Source organism: Glandiceps talaboti, chromosome 1 (assembly GCF_964340395.1).
Source record: "Glandiceps talaboti chromosome 1, keGlaTala1.1, whole genome shotgun sequence".
Lineage (NCBI taxonomy): Eukaryota > Metazoa > Hemichordata > Enteropneusta > Spengelidae > Glandiceps > Glandiceps talaboti.
The window spans coordinates 27,383,836-27,406,927 of record NC_135549.1 but is presented as its reverse complement, the minus strand read 5'-3'; the positions used below and the strand labels follow the sequence as shown (position 1 = coordinate 27,406,927).

General features: G+C 37.4%; 1 protein-coding gene across 2 annotated transcripts; it reads left to right on the top strand.

Moving 5' to 3' along the window:
- The first annotated feature begins 431 nt into the window (after window positions 1–431).
- Window positions 432–21,190, top strand: LOC144438745 (uncharacterized). Of its 2 annotated transcripts, XM_078127903.1 has the most exons (17): window positions 432–1,306; window positions 4,291–4,364; window positions 5,050–5,122; window positions 8,942–9,016; window positions 9,335–9,497; window positions 10,798–10,871; window positions 12,976–13,059; window positions 13,763–13,833; window positions 14,457–14,534; window positions 15,739–15,799; window positions 16,274–16,352; window positions 17,368–17,663; window positions 18,077–18,188; window positions 18,569–18,660; window positions 19,746–19,823; window positions 19,973–20,107; window positions 20,872–21,190. In XM_078127903.1, the coding sequence occupies exons 1-17, from the start codon at window positions 929–931 to the stop codon at window positions 21,007–21,009; spliced, it is 2,061 nt and encodes a 686-aa protein (XP_077984029.1). In that variant the 5' UTR covers window positions 432–928; the 3' UTR covers window positions 21,010–21,190. The 2 variants fall into 2 exon arrangements, with proteins under 2 accessions (XP_077984029.1, XP_077984037.1); XM_078127911.1 differs by lacking the exons at window positions 19,973–20,107; window positions 20,872–21,190 and having other exon boundaries at window positions 19,711–19,762.
- The last annotated feature ends 1,902 nt before the right edge of the window (window positions 21,191–23,092 follow it).

The window sequence follows — 23,092 nt, the reverse complement described above, 5'->3', positions numbered from 1 at the left end:
CATTCTTTTACTATACATTCAGACCACTTCACAGCGAGTGTGGGCTTATTCAGGAGGTTAACATGAATGGGGGAAAAAAACAAAGAGCCAATTTACCACTCATTAAAATGTTTCTTTTCCCAATTTCCTTTCAATAAGTAAACAAAGGGTTGGTTGGCCGGCACTGAATGAGTGACTCGAGAGAAAAAAAAGTCATCTTGTTTACTAGTATATAATTGGAATTCGAAAAAAGCTGTTGTTCCTGTTTTTAATGGGACCACTTCTTCTAATGCCTACGATTGAATTTCACGTTGTATGGGTTCTGTTGATTATGACGTCATCAAAGTCACTGAGGATGTCTATTTCGATTGAGCCCAAAACATTGTTAAACATGAGCAGGAGTTAATATATAAAACATTACGTAGCTACTCTTCAATGCCCAACAAGTACCGTACCTGAAAAGAAGCCATGCGGGGAAATGGATCGATTTCTAAAGGAAATTAACTACTGGTATAGTAGTTGGGCTACCATTGTTTGTTCATTTCAATTGTTATGCATATTACCATAACTATCAATTTCATTCATGTGACACTTTTTCGATTGTGAGCGATGCGGCGCTCTATCTTGTTTCTAAGCGCTATTGTCCGAAAACACAGTATTGCATGACAGTTCTACTATTCCGTTTAAAGCGGATACCGTCGGAAGCGAGACATAACTCGTCATACCGAGTTGAGCTGTTTGCACGCAATTAGGCATACATGATACTAACTCCGTTCGGGGGAAGCATGGTGAAGCCACCCTGTGTATGGCATGTAGCTATCAGCTCCCGATATTAACGATTAACTGACCTGGTGGACACCTAACCTGGAACTGTCAATGTTTCAAACACTTTGGAGAGAGGGTGACAAAAATATTTATGGACACTTGAGGTTTTGTTATTAACTGCGAGATGACAGAGGTCGGTGATAAGGAGATACGGCTACGGCCGTTCAGACGTGCCCGTCTACGGAAACGACTGTTGGAGCTAGTCATCGAGAAGAAGACCATGGACCCACAGATACTGGAGGACAAACGCAGACAGCGAATACAGGAGACTCTCGCTCTCATGAACAACAATGACAGCAGACATAAAGATGCTATGCTTCATTCTAGATACACAAAGGGAAGCGACCGAAATGAAATGAAGTTCCCTTCTGTACTACTACCCGCTTTCAAGAGACACATCGTGTTGACAAGTCGCGAAAATAGTTCAGACGATCCATCGAGAATGATCAACGAGCAAACGGATAAAGAAGCCGAGACAGACACTGATCAGCCGCAAATAAAGGTAATGACCTGCCCATAGAAATTAACACCTCCAGACTGGTTACTAAGATCTGGTTATTTATGATTTCGAATAGTTGCTCTAGCTATGTAAGTCTTGCTATGGCACCTGTTGCATTGTGTCGCCACTAAGTCACAGCGAGTTGTCGAACCCCTGATCTGCTTGTAATCAGAAAAGTAAAGCAAGGGAGAATTGTAGTTACTTAACCTTGTTTCAATTGTGTTTGTAAACGCCCTTACAGACTTGTAATCTACAGTTGACAAAGTCAACTAGTAAATGGTATTAGGAATCACGTTGTAAATGAACGTTGACGTCATAATGAAGTTCACGTTAGCAACCATAGAGTACCTTTCAGCGGATAAATTGACGGTGTTCATTTCAATAACAAATATGATACGCATCAGTCTAGTGCTTTAATTTCATTTGTAAGCTTGGCACGGGTCGAGTTTGCTTTTTAGTGTATAGGGGAAAAACACGTAAGTTCAATCAGCACCTACTTAGATGATAAAAACCAGAACATTATTAAATTACTCAGTATACTAAGTTCACATTGACTCTGAGGCGGTCAAACCAGTAATGGTAGTCAAAGACGCCAATATTTATACTGACGACAGTTTACATAGTGGTTCGTGGTATTAAGGCAGTTTGGTAGATGATCTTGTATCAAGTATATACAATATTGACTATACGTGAATATTATAACAGTGTTACTGCACTGAACCTAGAATCCATGCTACAATCCTAACCAGAGGGCATACAATTATACGACAGTCGTGTAAATATGGACCCACTATTGTTCGTAACCTAAAGATTACGCTTCTTATTTTATACACGAGTGATAAAAACATGGGTATAGTTTGTTCGTATGAGCAAAATTCTTCGTATTCATGTAGTATGGTATACATATCATGCATCCAATACAACAAGTATGGCGTTACCTTACTTTGTCCCCTCACCCCACCCACACACTCCTACCTATAGCTCTAGGAATGTGACGTTCGGAGAATGAATATCTGTCTGAGTGTAACTGAACTGAAATACAACAATACGCCAACCTGACTAAATCGTCTAGACTTACTAGCGAGTATGACAATGTATATTGCGGTAACTGTGTTTACACGTGTAAAGCTATGTATTAAGTAGTTCCAATATATATTGACTATTTTCATTAAAGTGGATGAGTAAGTTGTGAAAAATGTATAACTGTGCCACTCTCCACGTAATCTTACTTCAATATACAGTTAGAACGCAAACAGAACGATACATAGAAAGATATAAAGAAGTACATAAATTATTTAGACACAAATAGAAATGGCACATAGAGATATTCACATACACACAGTGACATAGAGAACTATATAGAGACACAGATAGTCTAGAATTCTAAACTGGTACAGTAAATTACACGTTTTAAAAACTTCATTACTATGTGTTAAAGTAAATGAAGTTTTTAAAACGTAATTTACTGTACCAGTTTAGAATTCTAGACTAAGACACAGGTAGAAATGAGATATAGAGACACACTGAAATAGAACACATACAGAACGTATAGAACTACGTATTGACTACAATAGAGATGACATTTAGATGATTTCTGCACAGGGTGTAATATTTCTCAACAGTGGCTCAAATTGACACATCTGTGTTAAAGTTGCCGGTACATGGTACCGCCATCAATCTACTAGATAGATTATATGAATGTCTAGTGAGTTATATATTCCTATCCCCGCCCCTTCACCTAGCTCATGCTATCACTAGCCTACCTGTACGACCATCACCACACCGTCTATTCCGTTATCCTAACTGACAGTTTTAACTTTTTTTTTAAATTTTCGCTACAGTTCCAGCGAAAATTTATAAAAATTCCTAATGTCAGTTTCATAGGATATATAGCGGAATAGTCGGTCTCAAGTCTACAAGTAGGCTATGCACTATCGTTAGCAATGCGGTACGAGTTCAAGTTGATTCTTAAACATAACAATCATGCTATTATACTGTGGAACTCTAATAAACGTTTGATTTGACATTATCAATGAGAGGAAAATTAACCTTAATGTTGGTAAGTATTGAGTTGGAATGGATTCTGAAATCAGATTAAGGTGTAAGAAGTCCAACGACGAATATTGGTTGAACAACCAATCATTTTGTCATTAACGTATATTAGCATGGAGGTCACTCGTCTGTGAATTTATGAATAAAGTGGTGAAATTATTACGGCTTTGATAAAACCTTTCAAGAACTACCAAGGGTTTCTTACGTCCAAACATTTACCAAATAACACCCTTTGAGCCACAAGAGAACAGAACCATCCGTGCGAAATGTAACGTTGTATTAGATGCTGAGCGTATAATACATAATCATATCTAACATATTAGCTAGTTTCTTTTAAAGAAGAAAATGGTGCTTTCCAAGACAGGATACGAACCAATAATAGTTTAGAAAGTTAATTGTCCTAATAAAAAGAACGGGTCGTGCTGAATTTTGTTGATTATAATCTTGACAATTAATAAAAAAATACGAAAAAACCTTCAGGCCGTACTACGTGTCAAAATGTACCACACGTTTTATTTCGATTAGAGCAAAGTAGTTTTGACATATTTGACCCCAGTACATAAAATCGTCCTGTAAACGGCATACCCCGTCCATAGAGTTTAACAGGTGTGTACACGGGTCAATACACCGTGTTTGTATTGACCAGTGCTGTTCATAACAGTATGGAACGTTAACATTTAAATAGCAAATAAAGCATTCGTGATTTACTATATATCGCTCATCAGTCTAATGTTTGAATACGAGATCGTCAGACAAAAATATCAGTTGAAATAATCAACCCGATGCTAATGGACAAAACTTGTTGAGCTCAAGGTAAATATATTTGAACACGCTACGTTGCCAGGATGAAACCGACACTTTAATAAAAAATAATAATAAAACGCATTTATTACTATTTGCTTTGATCGTCTTTGTATTCTTGATCTTATCCACAGAAACGCAGTAAATTTTGTATCGCTGTCCTGTGTGTTCTGATAGCTTATCGACTGCGCAGGTCTTACAAACTCAGGTAGGTATTTATCTACATTTTCATGGCTCTCCGTTTTTTTATAATACTCATAAAAGTAGCAATTACAATTAACTACTATAGATTCAACCCTTCACCGCCTTTTTTAAGTTTTTCTATTTTACCTTCAGTATATAAAGTGTTGTCATGGAGATGGCTACAATGGGCAGTGTTATGACTCTCTGGTAGCTAGTACGATTGTACTTTGGTACATAGTGAATGAACTTTGCGAATAAACAATGTAATTTTATGACGACATCTATTGTCCTGGCTCCGGGTCCTAGGGAGGTTGGAACGTATAACATGATGGTTTCAAGTTTGAGTAAATAGAAAGTTTAATAATCCAATTGCATTGAAATATAGGCGTATCATAATAGTAAACACATCGTGGCGTTTATATGTACATAGTACTGCCTTGACCAACGGTTCAAAACTGGGGCGTGATGATCAATGCACGGACAGTGGTGTCATTTATCACGTTGAAAAGAATTCAAACAAGGCGAGATCTGAAGAAGGGTTATACATTTCAACAGACAAAAAAAAATAGACCTGCACAAATAGAGATTTTTCCTTTACTTTTGACAGTCATGACACGCTCAGACAACTGTATATATACATCTTGTATTTTCTGCCTTGTTAGAGTACTCAAATAAAGGCGTAATTCTTTTTTTGTGTCATCCTTTCACAGACAAAGTGATCGTGACATGTTGGATTTCTTTGCTGGTCTAGATTCTGGCAATCTAATGGGATTCGACTACAGGGTAAGGGCCAATTATTTATTTCAAGTTCATGTTCAATGTTACACTTTCTGTGCATTTTTTTTAGGAATCTTTACTATTGATCTACGATATATTTTCCTGTTTTGTGCCACGTCTATTTTTTCAAGGTTAAGTCCTATCATGTAATTTACATTTTTATTGGGGAGGGGGTGGGGGGGGGCTTTGTGTTGCTGGTCACATGTCAAAGTTCAATTAATTAGTTTCCCGACTGTCACGGTAGTTTGTATACAAGCACCCCCCCCCCTTTACCTGATACCATAATATGCCACCGTACATAAATTTTCGGCCACTTTCAGACCAACCCCCCCCCCCCAAAAAAAAAAAAAAAAACACCCGCAAAATACAACACAAAAACACCAAGAATTATTAGTAATTAGTCGATGAAATGGATCATCGTGATTTTTTAATTTGGGAAATACTAGTACCTCTAAAATAACAAAAATGCAAAATAAAACACCAAACGGTGTTACAAGTCGAACTAGGCTTCTGTTGAATTCGACAGTGATTAATATGTAATAAGAAGGGTGCATTAATAATTTATGCTAATAGCGTTTGCATTTCGATAACCTGAACTATGATAAATGACGTGGATTGGCTATATATTAACAGTTAATCATACTTTGTAAACAGCCATACCCTAATTAATATGGCTAAAGGTAACCACTCAGTTCAACATACATCGAAATATTTCACTTCCTCAAAATGGGTCAATTTCCTTTCTTCTAAGAATTTAAACACGCCTTATTGATTAACACCGTGTACATTACATGCCGTGACACTGTACATGTTACTGGTAGAAGTCTTGAAAGTGACAGCGAACTAGCTGTCTGTTCAATACTACGTCCAGTTCTTTCTATAAGTACTATGTACAGGTATATTCCGGAAGGACGGAACGTCATCTTCAAGTTGGGGACAGCAACCACCGAGTCTATCATTTAAAAAAAAACACACACACACCAAAAAATCACTTATAAATTATTGTATTACATACCATGTGTTCATTTCACTAAACGTAGTTTCCAATCAGCTTTAGCGACAAAACAAAGGTTGATGATTTATGTGTTCAATATCAAACTAATTATTTATATACCTCTAATTAAGTTCACCTTTCCGTGACATATGATATCTCTAATGGGTCGTATCGTATGTTTTTGACTCTCTGATACGAATAGTAGAACGATGTCCTTATACATTCTACAATGTCCGATCTTAATAGCCCCCTCGTTTTAATGGCCACTTGTTGTCTCGTACCCACCGGCCTTTCATTGGTATCATCATTATTGGTATCAGTCATGCGGAACTATGGTTTGACGTTGATATAGCAACGACAATCATAAAGCATTGTTTGATCTGAAAAAACAAGCGAGACAAACTACAATTTATCATTCTTGGGCAGACATTCAAATATAGATAGTCGGTAGATTTTTTTTTGACATGCTCTAAAGTAAACGATGAGTCTTTGATAGCATTAACCAATTATAGGGGCGTCTAGCTGAACAAAACGAATTCTAGTTACGGACACGAATTCGTGCATGACAAATAGTAACCGCACATTTGTAGCATCTGAATTAGTTCTATGTTTAGACAGACCTATCAATCTCAAAGTTCTGATAATTTCGAAATGTGTTGTTAGACGGCGCCATGTTTTTTTTTATTTCCAATGCCTGCAGCACCTTTGATGTGTATGCCACAAACTAGTGCCACGGTACGACTTGGGTAATTAGCACCGTTGGTACAGTGAACTTACTCTATCTAATCACTCAACCGGAGTATGTTCCGAAAACTGAAACATAAACATTTTGCATGATTAAGAACACGTCCATGTTTCGTGCAACATAACTAAAACGTTAACTGGTGTAACTGTTGGTGCTTTTTTCAATATTTATGTTTTGTGCGATGCCGTATAATAGCTCTTTAATCATGATGGTAAACTTGCTATGTTTGCTGTATATTGTGATTACCCATTTATTAGTCCACTTCGTGTTTTTGGGAAAGTATTATCGTTCCGTGCCAAAGAGTCGAACATATGAAGGGTATAGGCCTTATAGACATGAAATGCTTTCGTAGGAACGTTTTACAAATTGTAGCTCTTATTCAGATGCATGAAAGGGAGGTTGTTATATGTGATTTGTTGACAGGTAAAGCCCTCCGGGATGCCCGCTGGTTTGTTAGGGCTGTACAGCCCTGGTGTCGAGACCTAAACTCCATATTTCAATCAATTTAGTCTTTAAAAACCCATTATAGACCAACTTAAAGATAGAATGGTCCAAGACGGTGACATCTCCATTAACCCACTTTAGACCAGCATCCTACTGAAAACCTACAGCCAATCTTTACTGGACCAACATCCGAAAAAGCCTAGAAATACTAGCTCAGACCACTGTAGTTAGAGGTCCATATAATGTTGTTTTCATTGAGTGCACCCTCCCCCGATAAATCCGTTATTGTTCGGACTTTGACGGTTGTTGGTGAAGTTTTACTCTATGGTTATTTCTGTAGCAAAAGCTTGTAGTTGCAACGATATGGTTTTTCGCGTGAAAACAAACCCAAATTTAAAGGCTACCTGTAATCTCCCACCAGGTGACACTTTAAAGTATCAACTACTACAGAGATAGTGGTCTGAGAATACATGTACCTTATATAACCTGACATGTTACACGCAAGGAAACCTTAGCCATTGACAGTCATTCAACGTATAAATAGTTGGTGTGTGTATTGTCTACAAGACTATTCACCCCATTGACTCAAATACTCAACAACAGTGGTAAACCTTTTTACAACATGTTGCGAGAAACAGCATATTCTTCTGGATTTTCCGTCTCATTATTTCTTAAACGACGGTGGAATACCGAGGCGTCTCCCATTGAATCAGGTAGTACGGGTCAAAAAATGTTCACAACGCCTAAGTGCATAGATTTATGGGTGTATATAGTCAACCGTTGATCCATATAGGGTATATCTGCCTTGAGGTACACTATGAAACCCCTATAATGAGCTAAGTTATATATCTAAACACGTACAGGCATCGATTTTCCTGTAAATTACGTTTTGTAGAGTTTGGACGGGGTATAATTTTGTGTCCTTGGAAAAGTTGTTCGTACAAAACTGACGGTTGCTGAGTAAATGTTTATGTAGGACTCATCAACTCTAAACAGCAAATGAAAATATTTGTCAAACTTTTATCAATGGGTTTTAGAAAAGTCAAGAAGTCAAAAGAAACAGATGCAACACACAAAGACCTGTTGTCACACACGCAACAGTGAGTCTAGGGTTATAGGGGCATTCCACGAGTAATCACTTACCGTATGGATTTTACACCGCTGGATTGAAAAGAAGAACACTGTAGTTTGACTCTCTCGCAGTATGGTCCTATGGTTTGGTATGTTTACACTAGACATAACCGAATCTAGTATTTTTGCCAACCATGAGACATACTAACTTAAATGTTTATATACTGATGAAATTGAATATGATTTTCTCTGTGTCTCTATCTCTGTTTCTGTCTGTCTGTCTGTCTGTCTGTCTGTCTGTCTGTCTGTCTGTCTGTCTGTCTGTCTGTCTCTGTGTGTCTCTCTCCCTCTCTGTTTCTGTCTGTCTATGAATCTGTCTCTCTCTGTCTGTCACTCACTCACTCACTCACTCACTCACTCACTCACTCACTCTCTCTCTCTCTCTCTCTCTCTCTCTCTCTCTCTCTCTCTCTCTCTCTCTCTCTCTCTCTCTCTCTCTCTCTCTCTCTCGCTCTTAGTGACCCATGGCGACCCCAAGGCTACAATTTTTACTTGTTTACGTTTTTTTCAGGTGAGAGTATCAAATGACACGGAACGAATACTAAGTAGTCCTTCTTCAGACAGAAAACCAGAAGAACTACATAAGGTAAAATTCTCAACCACTACAAACAAATCAATATATGTTTTTTTATGGCATTTAGTTGTCTTTTTTTTACAAATACAATATGTCATCATTCTAGAATGTAACTATTGTTTAGTGTTTTTAAAAATTAAAATGGAGCTACAATTGTCATGGGCTTGAAAATGTTTGTATAGATGAACCTAATTTGTCGTTATCGTAAATTAGAAAATACAGTAGTTTATTTTGCGACAGATTCAGACGAAGGCGGTTTTGGTTTATTCCATATCAAGCTTTTTTGTTTAGTTTTTGACTTAAAAGTGTCTATTTTGCTTCTGGTTACAGGTACAGGCAGAACTGCAGAGCGTGAAATCACTGGCAGACTATCCCATATCTATGCAACACAGAATTGCCAAGTTTGGACGCTATGCAAGCTTCGGAGCTGAAAGGGTCATTGTACGGTATGGACAACGGCCAGCGGCATTTTACTTTCTTCTCTCTGGCTCCGGTAGGCATCATAACCATCTGTGTCTATAATTCCATGTTCTCAGACCTTGTTCGTGTATATGTGTGTAAATGTACACGTGTCTAAAGTAGCACAAACTAAGTTGAGAACCTTTCTTCACACAGATGAAAACACTTACCAAAAACCTCCGACTCGATTGAGTTGTTCTAGCATAATGTTCAGTGTCGATGTCGTGTTCTGGCGTGTATGTACATTGGGGTTTCGTTGTTTGTGTATTATGTCTGAAGACCGGGTTTGAGTTCTGAGGTTCTGTCAAAAACAAATGCAGCAGAAATTGAATAGTAACGGTACCTTTTAACATGCACAGTAAACCCCCCTCCCAAAAACAACAACAACAACAACACAACAAACAAACCACCACCACCACCAACAACAACAACAACAACAACAACAACCAAACAAACAGCACACAAACAAACCGCACACAATCACAAACAAACAAACATACCAACAAACAAACAAACAAACAAACAAACAAACAAACCAAACACCTCAACCTATGCCCAACAACAAAAACTCGAGGGATGACTAGTTTAATACACATGCTAGATTTAATTGAATTGACGGGTTGTATAATATATCGTTGGGGTTTTATGAGTTTCACTGTATTTCGATTTTTTGGATTCTCTGTAAGCAGTATTCGGTTATGATGCTGAAAAATCAATCACTTTCTTTTGGTGAATATATCGGCAACACTTCCCGTTGAAAGGATTATATTTGTGATCGATTCGATGAAATTGAAAGAAATACACTATTAATTATCAGAGGTAGCTTTTGGCAAATTACATCGGGTCTATATTTGAATACTCGTCACTGCAGAGTTTCATTGACACATGTTACCATTGAGTGAGGGAATGAGTGAGTGAGTGGGTGAGTGAGTGAGTGAGTGAGTGAGGGAGGGAGGGAGGGAGGGAGTCAGTCAGTCAGTCAGTCAGTCTGTCAGCTGAGTCTTTGAGTGAGTGAGTCAATCAGTGAGTGAGTGAGTGAGTGAGTGAGTGAGTGAGTGAGTGAGTGAGTGAGTGGGTGGGTGGGTGGGTGGGTGGGTGAGTCAGTCAGTCAGTCAGTCAGTCAATCAATTGTCAGGGAATTGTAGGAGTCATTACTCCTAATGATGTAATCCTAAAACTTCATTTTTTTATTCTTAATTTCAAAATGTATTTCATTTTTATGGAAACATATTACTTTAATAGCTTCAATTTATTAGGTGAATAAGTTTTTGTTTAAAAAAATGATCACAACGTAGATATATTTGCACTAATCATATCTCATCAAATTTCCACAGCTATCTTCGTTGAAGGTGACCCGGAACAAGTCGGTAGGGCCGTTAGTGTTATCAACAAAGGGGATAATTTTGGGGTAAGTGTATCTATCATCAGAAAGGGTCTATGATTCCTGTCCCAACTCACTGAATCATTAACCAGTGGATGGGGGCCCGGAACACAGGGGCACGTATTATTGCTTAGATTGCCGTTTTCTTAGGAAAATATCGTACGAATTCTGCTGCTACAAATGTATCAATCTCTATACTATACAAGTAGAACTCTCTTTTCTCCTTACAGGTAGGAATATACAGTCAAAAGTTTGTTGTGTTTAGTCAGTAGACCTGGAAAACAACACTCTATGAAATATTACACGCCCCTATAGTCCTGGGGGGGGGGGCGTTGCTGATCAGTGATAAAGGATAGATTGTTAGTAACTTCGAATCAGATTCGTTGAACAAACACCAGAGTTTCAAACAAAAACTGTAACTATACGATTTCTACACATGACCGTTACCATAAATGTTGCAATACATCGACTTCGCAACTTTTTATATTAAAACTGTGTTTCCATGCAATTGTGCACGTGACAACAAATTTGTAGCAATTAATGTGTTAATGTATTAAACTCCAAGTTTTAATGATAACATTTAGTTCATTGAAAGGTCAAGTGAGAAATCTCCATTGAACATAATTCGAGACATGTTTATATTTGAACGATGGGTGCTACGTATGAATCATTCCTTCATATTTTTTTACGGTCCTGTTGGAACGGTTGTACGCTCCACTAGATTGTAAAGGTCTTGTAGTTTACATCATTAAGTGCGTCACAAATTGATCGTACTGTTGATTCACCAATCGACAAGGTTTACACTGTGTAGTCTTGAAAAGTAGTCTATCAGAGTGTTCAATTAAAAAGTAAATAAATATCATTATTTCAAATCGATCGATCATTTTCCGGTCTGTATTACGAAGCCTGATGACGTCATTGACATGTTGTCGCTGTTATTAATTATTCATAGAAAGAGCAGACGATGACGTTACGTCAAACGAAGCGGTATAATGTCTTGTTTTTCAAATCAATCGAGAAAAAGGAAATAATTCTGTCATAGAAATCCTACAGACTATGTTTATAAGTATAACTGTAAACAGACTAAGATGAATAAACCTTCGAAAATGGCCCCTGTGACAAAATCCATCAAATTAATTGAACAAATCGAACATTTTGTTGACATTTCATTTGCTGTAAACAGAGGGACTGGGGTTTAAAATATTAAAACACCCACCGTTCAAATATTTAAGTACAGCGGGACCTCTTAGCATAAAGTATTTAAATCGTTCAAAAATCGATCTAGGTCCATTCTAAACAATGTTGTGCAAAACCTTCAGTGTGTTTGTTGAAATTATCTAATAGAATCGACCACTCTAGTACAGTGCATCTGAAGGACATTTTCACAATGTGGTCGTCTTTAATACTTATATGACAAATCCTGTAAATTCACACTCGGTTGAGTGTTAAGTGTGCATGCATACTTTTTTCCATTTTTCTCTATGTCTGATCACAGAAACAACAGGGTAAAGTCTGTAACAAGTAAGGCAAAAACAAACCACAACAACATGTGTTTCCGATAACACTACCGACCCTAATTGAAGTCGCCTAAACATTTTTTAAACATTTAAAACAAAAAGATAAGAAATTCGTTATCTGCTTGACCTTAATGCACGTCTGTTTTCTTTCCCCAGTGATGCACGTACACTCAAACTATCACAGATTGAAGACGTTTTCTGGCCGACATTTCATTTTGTTTCAGGTTCAAGCAATATTTTTTTTCAAAAATGAAAATAATTAATAAAAAAGACAGAAATAAAATAAAATAAAACTCCCGACCTACCTACCCTTTTTTGAGGTCATGTTATTGGAAACACAGAATTATTTTTTTTAACCTAACCCAAAATCATATCAGAAAGGAGATTTGTAATTCTATCTGTGTTTATTATCACTAGACATACGTACGCGTACGCATGATTTATCAAATGAATTTGTACGTGATTTTTTACCCAGGCCGTATATATCCGATTTAATTTTGATATCTATATATAGGCATTGGTTGGTGAACATTCTTGTCTTGTCTAAGACTAATATCCTGTGTTAATTTTAGCAGAAATTTGACTATTTATGTATTTGATATTCCTGTATATAGGACGATGCAATTATTAACCAGTGTAGACGTAACTGTACTGTTATAAGTAGAGAGATAGTGGAGTTATTGGTCATACAGAAAGAGGTAGGTTACTGTCACCTGTGACCGTTCTGTGGAATGTCTTTTGTAAAAGACATCTACTAGAAAACGAGACAATCATAGACACGTGGGGGAGCATGATTAGAGCGACGGAGAAAAACAAGAGAGAGTGGTAGTATGAAATAGATGAACAGGAAGGGACGGAGAGAGAGAGAGAGAGAGAGAGAGAGAGAGAGAGAGAGAGAGAGAGAGAGAGAGAGAGAGAGAGAGAGAGAGAGAGAGAGAGAGAGAGAGAGAGAGAGAGAGAGAGAGAGAGAGAGAGGGAGGGAGGGAGGGAGGGAGGGAGGGAGGGAGGGAGGGAGAGACAGATACACAGAGACAGAACGAAATAGAGAGCGAGAGAAAAGAGAGACAGACAAACAGACAGCTAGAGACAGAGAAAAAATAAACAGACAGTGACAGAGAGAGAGAAAGAAAGAAAGAAAGAAAGAAAGAAAGAAAGAAAGAAAGAAAGAAAGAGAGCGCGGACGAAGCATCTGTACTCACGGACTGACTGACTGACGCATAGAGACATACAGGCACAGGGACCGACAAATAGACCTGTTAGTTGGAATAAACGGCGACTGAACTAAAATATCGACCGCAGTGATAAAATAGTTTTAGGGTAGCTGTAAAATAGTACTACAAATAAAAAAAGGAGAATTTAACTGACATTTTAAACTGTTTTTCTTCTCTTATTTATTGAAAGGATTTTATTGATATATTTATGGGTGGAGGTATGAAGAACTTTCTAGATGCAACATATAATGTTTTTATCAAGTAAGTGAAATTTATTTAGAATTTTTATTTTTTACTCCCCCTGCAATTAATAAAATATAACGACTTTCTTTGTGTCCATGTAATTATACTGTGTACATCAAGTTTTACGAACACACGGTCATGACAAGAAACCTCTTATTTGTGTTAAAAACTGAATGCTATCATGAAGGATGCACGGGGCGATGGATAATGTAACCGTCCAAGTATAAATATCTTGTTTCATGGCATGGAGTGTCCTTGATTGGTTAATTTAATTTATTTATTTTCTAGAGAGTCTCTTTTCGTTCGATATTTTTCATCTATTTGTTGATAGTTGTGCACTATTGAGACATACAGGAAGAGTCACAGTGACTGCAATGTCATTGGAAAAGAAGAATTTAAAAGTCCTCAACTTGAAACATTCACATTGTGAACAAAACGAATTGAAAATTTCAAAAAAAAATCAAAAGTTCGCGAGCTTGAAATATTCTATGTCGAAATAAGTATAAATTTCAACCAAATTTTTCTCCATATCCACTCTAACCCCCACCACCACCATATTTTCAAAGCTATTGGAATACCAACACTTTTTAGAGAACAAACCTGACTTTGTTTTAAATGCGGTCCATTTCTTTCTCTCACAGGAGTATATTTATTTTCAAAAAATGGCCTTTACACGTCTTTCATACCAACACGAAGAAATGCATGTTTAAATATTACAAGTAAGTATAATATTTACTATCAATGTACAAAGTACAAACGTATCTCAGTGAAAAATTTAATTAAAATTTAACTCTAAAATGAAAACAAGATTTTCATTTTCTCTACAAGACCTTTATGTGATCCGTACATTACGCCATCTCCATAAATTAGATAATGGCAATTTTAAAAAGAGGATAATGGGTGACAATTAATTTCTCATTAATCTTTACTTAAATTGAGACTCGTGATTAAATAGCTTGAAGCATGTATGTATCTAATCAAAGTAAATAAACGTGCTTGAGAGATAACAGTCGTTTTTAATTAAATCTCGGGATTAGTACAAAAATAATCAGCTAATCAGATTAATACCGTTTTGTTTGATATTGTTCACGTCACGTGATACAGATTTACGAATAGACGACATACAAACAACGACCCGCATAGAAATTAGCAGATTTCGAATTTTTTGTGTTAAACATTTTGAAAAATATGCCAAAATTCTGTACCACGATATTTTGGGATCGTAACAAAAGTACGCTTAACTAGACAATTATTATTTTGAAGTTTTGACGTGTCAACTTCCGAGTGTTATATCGATTTTATCCGATTACGTCTTGTTCGTTTTTTTTCGGTGTCTTTACTGTAAAATTTAACACATTGATGTCCTCATTCAACATGTTATGTTATTATGGACGTTCCGTAGTTATGCAATTTTGCATAATCATGACGTAATTATGTATTATTCTAGACAGTCGAGTGTTGTTTATACAGTGGACAAAGGAAACAACCTGAAGAGATTTAGCTCCCGAGGCTGTTTTCTATTTTAGGTTACTTTTGAAGTGTTGACGTTTAAGTTGTTATGACAAAACAAACCGATTCCTTAATTAGTTCAACTCTGTAGTGTTAATTAGTTGTTGATGACTGACGTTTACTACTATATAGAATCATCAGTGTCTTGCTTTTCCATTGTGTAAAACTCTGGTGTAAAAAGGCACACTTTCTTTTAGGCAGTATTCTTAACAACGCAATGGGGTTTGATTCATTTTATTCGCTCTCAAATCAATGTCTTCGATTAACCAAAGTCCGAATTCTATTATGTAAAGTTTAAAACAAACCCTAATGTCAATGTTATTCTGTTTGTAAAGATACACTGAAACAGTTAATTTTACTATCGTCACAGTGTGACCTATAACCTTGATCACCATGGCAACATTTTTTTTTCAGACGTGGTGCTGTAATCGTAGAAGATAGCAAGAAGTCAGAATGGATTTACATTATAAAGTCGGTAAGGGTTATATCTTTGACTTACTAAATCGTTGCATTTCGTCGAGGTATAGTAGCATATCTTCAGGGTGTGGGTAGACTGAAAGAATCGACGTTTGTGCTACCACTTGTAAATTACTCAGCTCGTTAGCTAGTGATGAATAGCGCCAGCAACGACGAGTCTTTGAGCCAGAGGGATAGGGATTTTGAATGCTAACTTGGGTTGTCGCCCCTCAGTTCGGGTTAAAAAAATAACTAGAGAAAATATTGTTAGATGTTGGATTTGCTGAGGAAAACTTTCTTCTATACTATTTTAAAATTGTGTAACAATTGTTAATGTTCTTTTTCCAGCGGCCTTTCTCCCCTATTATACTTTCTCAATGTCGTGTTGGCTATAAAAGTAGCTCACTTATACAAGTTTTCCTTACTTTCAAAAATTAAAGCTAGTTTTACTAAACTCATTCATATTTATTTTGACTGTTCTCTGATGATTCAGGGAAGCTGTTCAGTTTTGAAGATGTTAAAACGAGGTGGAGCCGACAAGAACGAAGACAGTTGGGAGTCAACCTCTAGTAGTAAGCATTGCTTGTTTTGTGTAACTATAAAATCTGAAAGAGAGAGAGAGAGAGAGAGAGAGAGAGAGAGAGAGAGAGAGAGAGAGAGAGAGAGAGAGAGAGAGAGAGATTTCATCAGTATATAAGCCTTTAAGTTAGTATGTCTCAAATACAAATGGTAAATAACAAGAATTATACGTGTTTTAAAGGGACGTGGACCATATCTGAAACGTATTGTATTATGGATCATGTTCTCAATCATCCTTAATAATGAAGTAATCAAAATCTGTTATACTGGATTTGCTGTTGTTTTAATACCCTATCCTGGACCGACCCCATACATCTGTAATCTTTCAGTATATATCTTTAATGGTAATCTTGCCCTCTACGGCAGGTTTAGAAAAAAACATACACAACGTCACTGTGTTGTATACGTCCACCAAGTTACGACGTAGTTGTCTCCCTTATTTAAGGGATCGGATGGTTCCTTTATATGTGTTATTTTAGTGTCATATCATGTCAGTCGAGTCTGTTATTATATCAACAGTTTAGGTATACGTACGTATCTCTTGCAGGCCTTTATTAGGGTCACCTTATCTTTTCATGTTTCTCGTTACTTTTTCATGGCAACGATGAGTCACAGTAGATTTTTAAACAAAAATGAAGAAAAAATAAATAAAAGATCACCTTCTTGGATTCCTGCTAACAAGCCCTTTCCCAGCTTCTCTGCACAATTGGTATGTTTTCAGTCCCCCATACTATAAAATCTGTTCGTGAACAAGTGCCGTCGTCACTACGCCGACAGTCTAGACACTTGCTTATTCTTTCCAGAGAGGGCGCTGTTCCTCAAAATATGAAGGGTTGGCGAAAAGAATATTGTTTTATTTTTATGTCGGAGCTGAAATTTTGGGTCGGTCGGGTAAAGAGAAACAGAAAAAATAGGGTCACTCTTATACTTTCAATGGTGGTAACAAACTAGGATAATATATTTTCCTTTTTTTAAATATAAAAAAAAATGTTTTTGTTTTCTTTGTAGACTTAGATAGTGGTGCCACAACGCCAAGAGACAGGCGGCCAAGTCGTGCACCTGGACTCTTACGAAAGAAGTCACAGCAAGCATCGTTACTTGGTTTACCTGGTCAGGGAGACAAACAACTCAATCGGCGGCTGTCGACAGTGTCGATGACTTCTTCATACATGCCTCAAATCCCCATAGATGATCCAACGATTGAAAGTGACATCGAGGAAGAGCCCGAATTAGAGGGCGCTATCTCCCAACTCGAAGCAGACACGCAAAGTAAACAGAAAATGTCGTCTGTTTCGTTTGCCCAGGTAGGTTCGACACAAGATTGTTATTTTTCAATTATTTGGAATTACCCAAATATCTAGTACATTTGTTTGGCACTTTATGTCGACAACATAATGTGAATTAAAAGATCTTGGCATTTCTACCGATCTTTCAATTGATCATAACTGTTTTGATAAGTGATAACTCGTTCGTTTATTCAAGTTAATTTCCTGTACTCACGGTGTGTGTGTGTGTGTGTGTGTGTGTGTGTGTGTGTGTGTGTGTGTGCGTGCGTGCGCGCGCGTGCGTGCGTGCGTGCGTGCCTGCCTGTCTGTCTGTCTGTCTGTCTGTCTGTCTGTTGGTTTGTGCGTGTGCGCGCGTGTATGTGTATGTGTCTCTGTGTTATTTGTTTGTTTATTTGAACATGCTTGGCTGATTCATGATCTGTTGGTTATAGGGTCCTTTCCTCACACATAACCTGTCTCTACGGGTGCCTGCAGTAACTACTGCGTCTGAAGCCCGGAAGAGGAGAATGGCAGCAGCGAGGGGTAAACTCAAAACACGGAGAGGTACGTCACACGACTTGATTAGTACATAGTATACACACTGTGGGGTTAGTTGTCTGAGATAGAACACCGTTCATATACGCAACCTGAGAGTTGTAAGTTGAGGGTATGTGTGTAGGGGTGGTGAGTAGTGTGTGTGGGGAGGGGTGTCAAAAACTAAACTGGAAAAGATCGCATTCGTACCTTCTACTTCACAATATATTAATACACAAAACTAGTACATATTTAGACTGAAAGATCAGTCGTTGTAGGCGCTCTTACCTCTCGGGGGAATTCGAAGGGATGATGAGGACGATGTATTTTAAACTCTAGTGCATATGTTGCCAAGATGATTTTTTATGCATTTTGTTCTTTTTTCTTTCTTTCTATTTTTACATATCCAGATTCTGTGCATAGTACGATCTCACAGCTAAGTACCAACAGTTCTCACAACTCGTTTATTTCTAACAAGTCGCTAAGCAAAAGACGGAGAGGGGTAAGTTACATGTAATTGTGGTTTAAGTTACACACTTCTAGGGACATTAATTATTCGAATTCACATGACTACTATACCTGTTCTTATATAATGTACCATGTATGAGCTAAGTTGAACAAAAAATATGGAATATAAGCTCTGGTCGTTCTACGTGACAACATGCGTCTCAGTCACTGGTTCTGTTGTGTTCGAAATTTGAGTTTAAACGTTCCAATTTGCCATTATATTTTCTTCTTGATATTACTGGCGCTGGTATAATTATGTGTATATCTCCAATATTTTCTTCATTCAGCCGGAAAATACTCGTGACCTAAGGGTTGTTACTACTCGTTTATCGACTCGTAGTGACAAAGACCCCATATAGGTCACTCGTATTTTCCTTGGCTGACGGAAGAAAAATATTGAGGAACAACATCTTAATATACGTACATTTTGTATACCTCAGATGTCATGATCATACCAACTATACACACGCAAATTCCCCACAAGCGTAACTCTAGATGTATTCCGGTGTTACTTCGCTGTTACTCGTCTTGGCTATCCTAGGTTTTTTTTTTTTAAAGTACACTCTGCTGAGTTACAGTTACGTTGGCAGTGCACTCCGTTCTTTAACTGAGGGTTGGGGTTACGGAACGTAACTCTGTGTTCTGTTACTGTGTGTAGGCGTACCGCTAGTGTACCTTCGCTGCACAGTAACTCACCTAGTACCTCCGCCGGGCAGTACGTCTAGGGGGAATTTGCGTGTGTATCAACTGCACTGCTCCCTTATTTTACTGCGTCACACGTTACGTGATATAATCATTTCGATTACCACACCTGCTATAATAATTTGTTGCCAATTTTGACCTTTGTTATTAGAAAGATAAACGAACACAATATGCTGATAATCAATATTGCATGGTTGTTATACATGGGCGAACATCACAAATGTAAAAACTCGCCATATGAGGGCGCTGTATCAGTCATCGCCAAAAGATCCGATAACGGTATCAATACTCACTGTAATATGTAGAATGTGCTACACGTATACTGACAGACATCATTTACTAGTAATAATGTTGTTTTTTGTGTGTATTCATTCACAGACAACATTTGGTGGAAATCGTCGCAAAGGGGATACGTCGTATGTAAAGTTGGACACGCTTGAAAGAGGAGACGTTTTCGTAAGTGTCTAAGTTATCAAGAGATTAGGATGTAGTTAGTCAAGCAGAGTTAACGTTGTATGTTGGATATTAATAAGACTTCCATTCTACTATACTTCTCATGCACATACATGTATTTTCTATTCATTCACCTGTTCTTTGTAACACAGGGAGTCTTAGACATCGCTTTTGGAGAACAACCTAGTTTGAGTTTAGTGAGCAATGGTGCTGAATGTATTTTGATATCCAAGAAATTTTATCTCAGACACGCTACAGAAGAAAACGTTAAAGTCATCCACGACACGGTAAGATCACCCCATCTTTTGAATGAAGAGATTCTCGACTGCAAATCATACAGATTGCTAATTTTGCGTATATTCTGTGGAAAATTGTTATAAATGGCTGTTTCTATGACAACTAATCAAGGCGAACATCCTGGCACCTTTTCATCTACTGACTCAGAGGTCAAATAATTGAAAAGTAGCCGGAGGTGCCACATTTTGTACTAAAACCTTAATCCGCCTAAAGTTAGGGAACTTTATAATGATTGACAGACGGGATTGATGCACACATTGCAAGATTATACCATAATGCAAAACGACGTCATTGTTTGTAAGTGTACACGTTGTCCAACTCGGAAGGTGGGGGGGGGGGGGGGTTTTACACACAGACAGGTGAACGGAGATGTGTATTTATGGTCGTTTAAAAAAAGGACTAGTGATACGAAAATGCTTAACACATATCACACACACACACACACACACACACACACACACACACACACACACACACACACACACACAAATAATCACAATAGCGGGTTCAGATTACATGAAAAACAGAAGTCAGCGTAATCGTATACACCTCTACTTGAATAGCGGCCCCAATGGCCAAACAATAATTTTCCATACCTTATCCAGCGGTCGTTAGAAAAGGTACTGGTATATGTTTGGGATCTGGCGGCACATCTCTGTTTAGAAATTATCTATAACCCCACCCCATCCACTCATAGGTTGTCGAACTCCTCAAACTGTCAAAGGAATGACTTTGATATTTTTTGTTTACGTAGATGCGTCCATATCCTTCCGAAGAGATGCTAACCAAGGACCTTGAGGAGAAAATACTTTGGGCTTCATTTACAAAAGCTCGTTATCGATCAGCTATTAAACATCGTAGACATCTCAAGAGAACAGCTATGTCATTGTGAGACAAAGGGGATATCAACTAGAATCATTAAACAACTCAAAGATAAGGTTTTATTAAATTGAAGTTTTGTAATAACACGTTGCAAAGTATATAACTCCTAAGGAGATTGTTTATGAAACCCTACTGAAACCAGACTGAGTATTGGACGTCGACGGAATAGAAGCCGTTACTAGATAAACGATGAGGAGGGGGTGGGGACCGGGAGGGTTACACAATTCCTTAACTTTCTAAACCTGTGAACCTTTACATTGGCATTGACGCACTTATCACCGTTAAATACTCATTTAAAAGTTCAAGTTTGATGATTCATCTTGGAATATCAACAACTTGTTTTGGAAAAAAATGATTGTCACTTTTCCAGATCTGAAATACCTTTTTTCGATAGGATTTAGCGTATATAATTTACATACAGGAGTTTACGTTTATTTGCCTCATCAATATTTGCGCATGCGTTCATCGAGCCTCGAGCATTTAGTTTAAAATACATGGAAAGATATTTTATATGAACTGACGGAGAGTTTTATACTACGTTACGGGCGTATCTCGTAATTGAAATACTGGAATTGCTGAAATTTTTAGTGTTTACGTCGAACATTTTCAAAATCAACTTATTGTGTAAAGTTTTGGCAGCAGAGAATAAATTGAACCCATTTTTAATTCAACTTTGGTGACCAAACTGTAGTAAGCTTGTTGAAAACAACTCCGTTCTCTGAATATTTGGTAGCATGGGTTTATTATAGTCCTAGGAGCAAATCGCTACTCTGCCAAGTTTCACTTTGTATGAGGGCGGTGTCCTTTTTTATTTTGATGTTTTTGATGACCCACCGACTCCGAGGCTATAGTTCTTCGATTCATGATGATTTTTTTAAACTAACGCCCTCTATGACGGGATCGGGAAAACGTCGGATTACAACGCATGATCGTGACATGGGCGAATATTATAATTTCTTGCTGAAGTTTTGCAACTTTAATTTATAAAAATGGCTCATGTTCCCTTTTGACTATCATTTTTTTTGGTGTTGCGATGAAAAATATTAAAATAAACAGGGGTCGGTCACTCTGACCCAAGTTTACTTCCATATTGCATCTTGACTTTTATCATAGTGAATAGTTCAGGCCGTACCGCCACTCCCTATCATGTACAACGAACTTGAAGCCCGCCCCCTTGCGGTAATATGTGTGGTTATACAACTCATTGCGTCAAATTAGTATTTAACAAATGTCGAAATATGTGTTTTATTTAATCACCGTCCAGTGATTTGAGACGAAGGAGGAACATATCATTTAATATCAGAACTTGAATTGTACATATTATTGTATATTTGGATTTGTATATATTGTATATGAGGGATATAGGTTTAACTATCTTTGGTATGGGTCTTATGCAATCTCGCCACTACTGCTTTATTTGGGGCTATTTATGTGTCTACACGTTTTGATTTACGACTGCCAGAGGTCTTGCAAAATGATTCTTTTTGATAATTTTGATTTTATGCCGTTTGCGACTTTGTGCAATTCAAATAGATAACTGCATGTCTATGCTTTGGGAAAGCTTTGTTGATGCACTGTAATAAATAAAATAAAATAAAATAAAACAAAATAATAAAATTAAACTTTAGCCCACATATACGTCTATTCTTGAATTTATTCGAATTCTGGTCTTTGTATACAACACTTACTTTCTAAACTAAACAGCAAAAAACGAAACGGTGCGCAATGCATAGAATACACACATTGCACAACATATACCGTACTGGGTCGCATCAGCACCCTTTCGTTGTAACCATATTTGTGCACAATATACATTTTGAAATAAGTAAAGTTCCCGGACTGAAAGAATAACACCAGCGCCTGGAAGATAGCTATGTAGTCTTTCCCGCGATTACTTTTTTTTTGTCGTTTACATCTCAAACTATCTTTTCTGTTGCACACCCAGATTTCCTTCACAGCTGTCTATATTTCGTCTGATTAGGAATATACTTGATGAAAACATTCTGAACAACGAAAAAAGTAAAACTCATTCGGGGCGTACAATCACTGCGTATGGCATAGTAGGGCGTTATTATGTGCAAAAACCGATGGGA

Bases quoted from the DNA above. Each gene is read 5' to 3' on its own strand.
- LOC144438745 (XM_078127903.1), top strand. From the start codon at position 929: ATGACAGAGGTCGGTGATAAGGAGATACGGCTACGGCCGTTCAGACGT. The intron at 5,123-8,941 runs GTAAGGGCCAAT...CGTTTTTTTCAG, and splicing joins TAATGGGATTCGACTACAGG to GTGAGAGTATCAAATGACAC. The intron at 20,108-20,871 runs GTAAGATCACCC...TTGTTTACGTAG, and splicing joins TTAAAGTCATCCACGACACG to ATGCGTCCATATCCTTCCGA.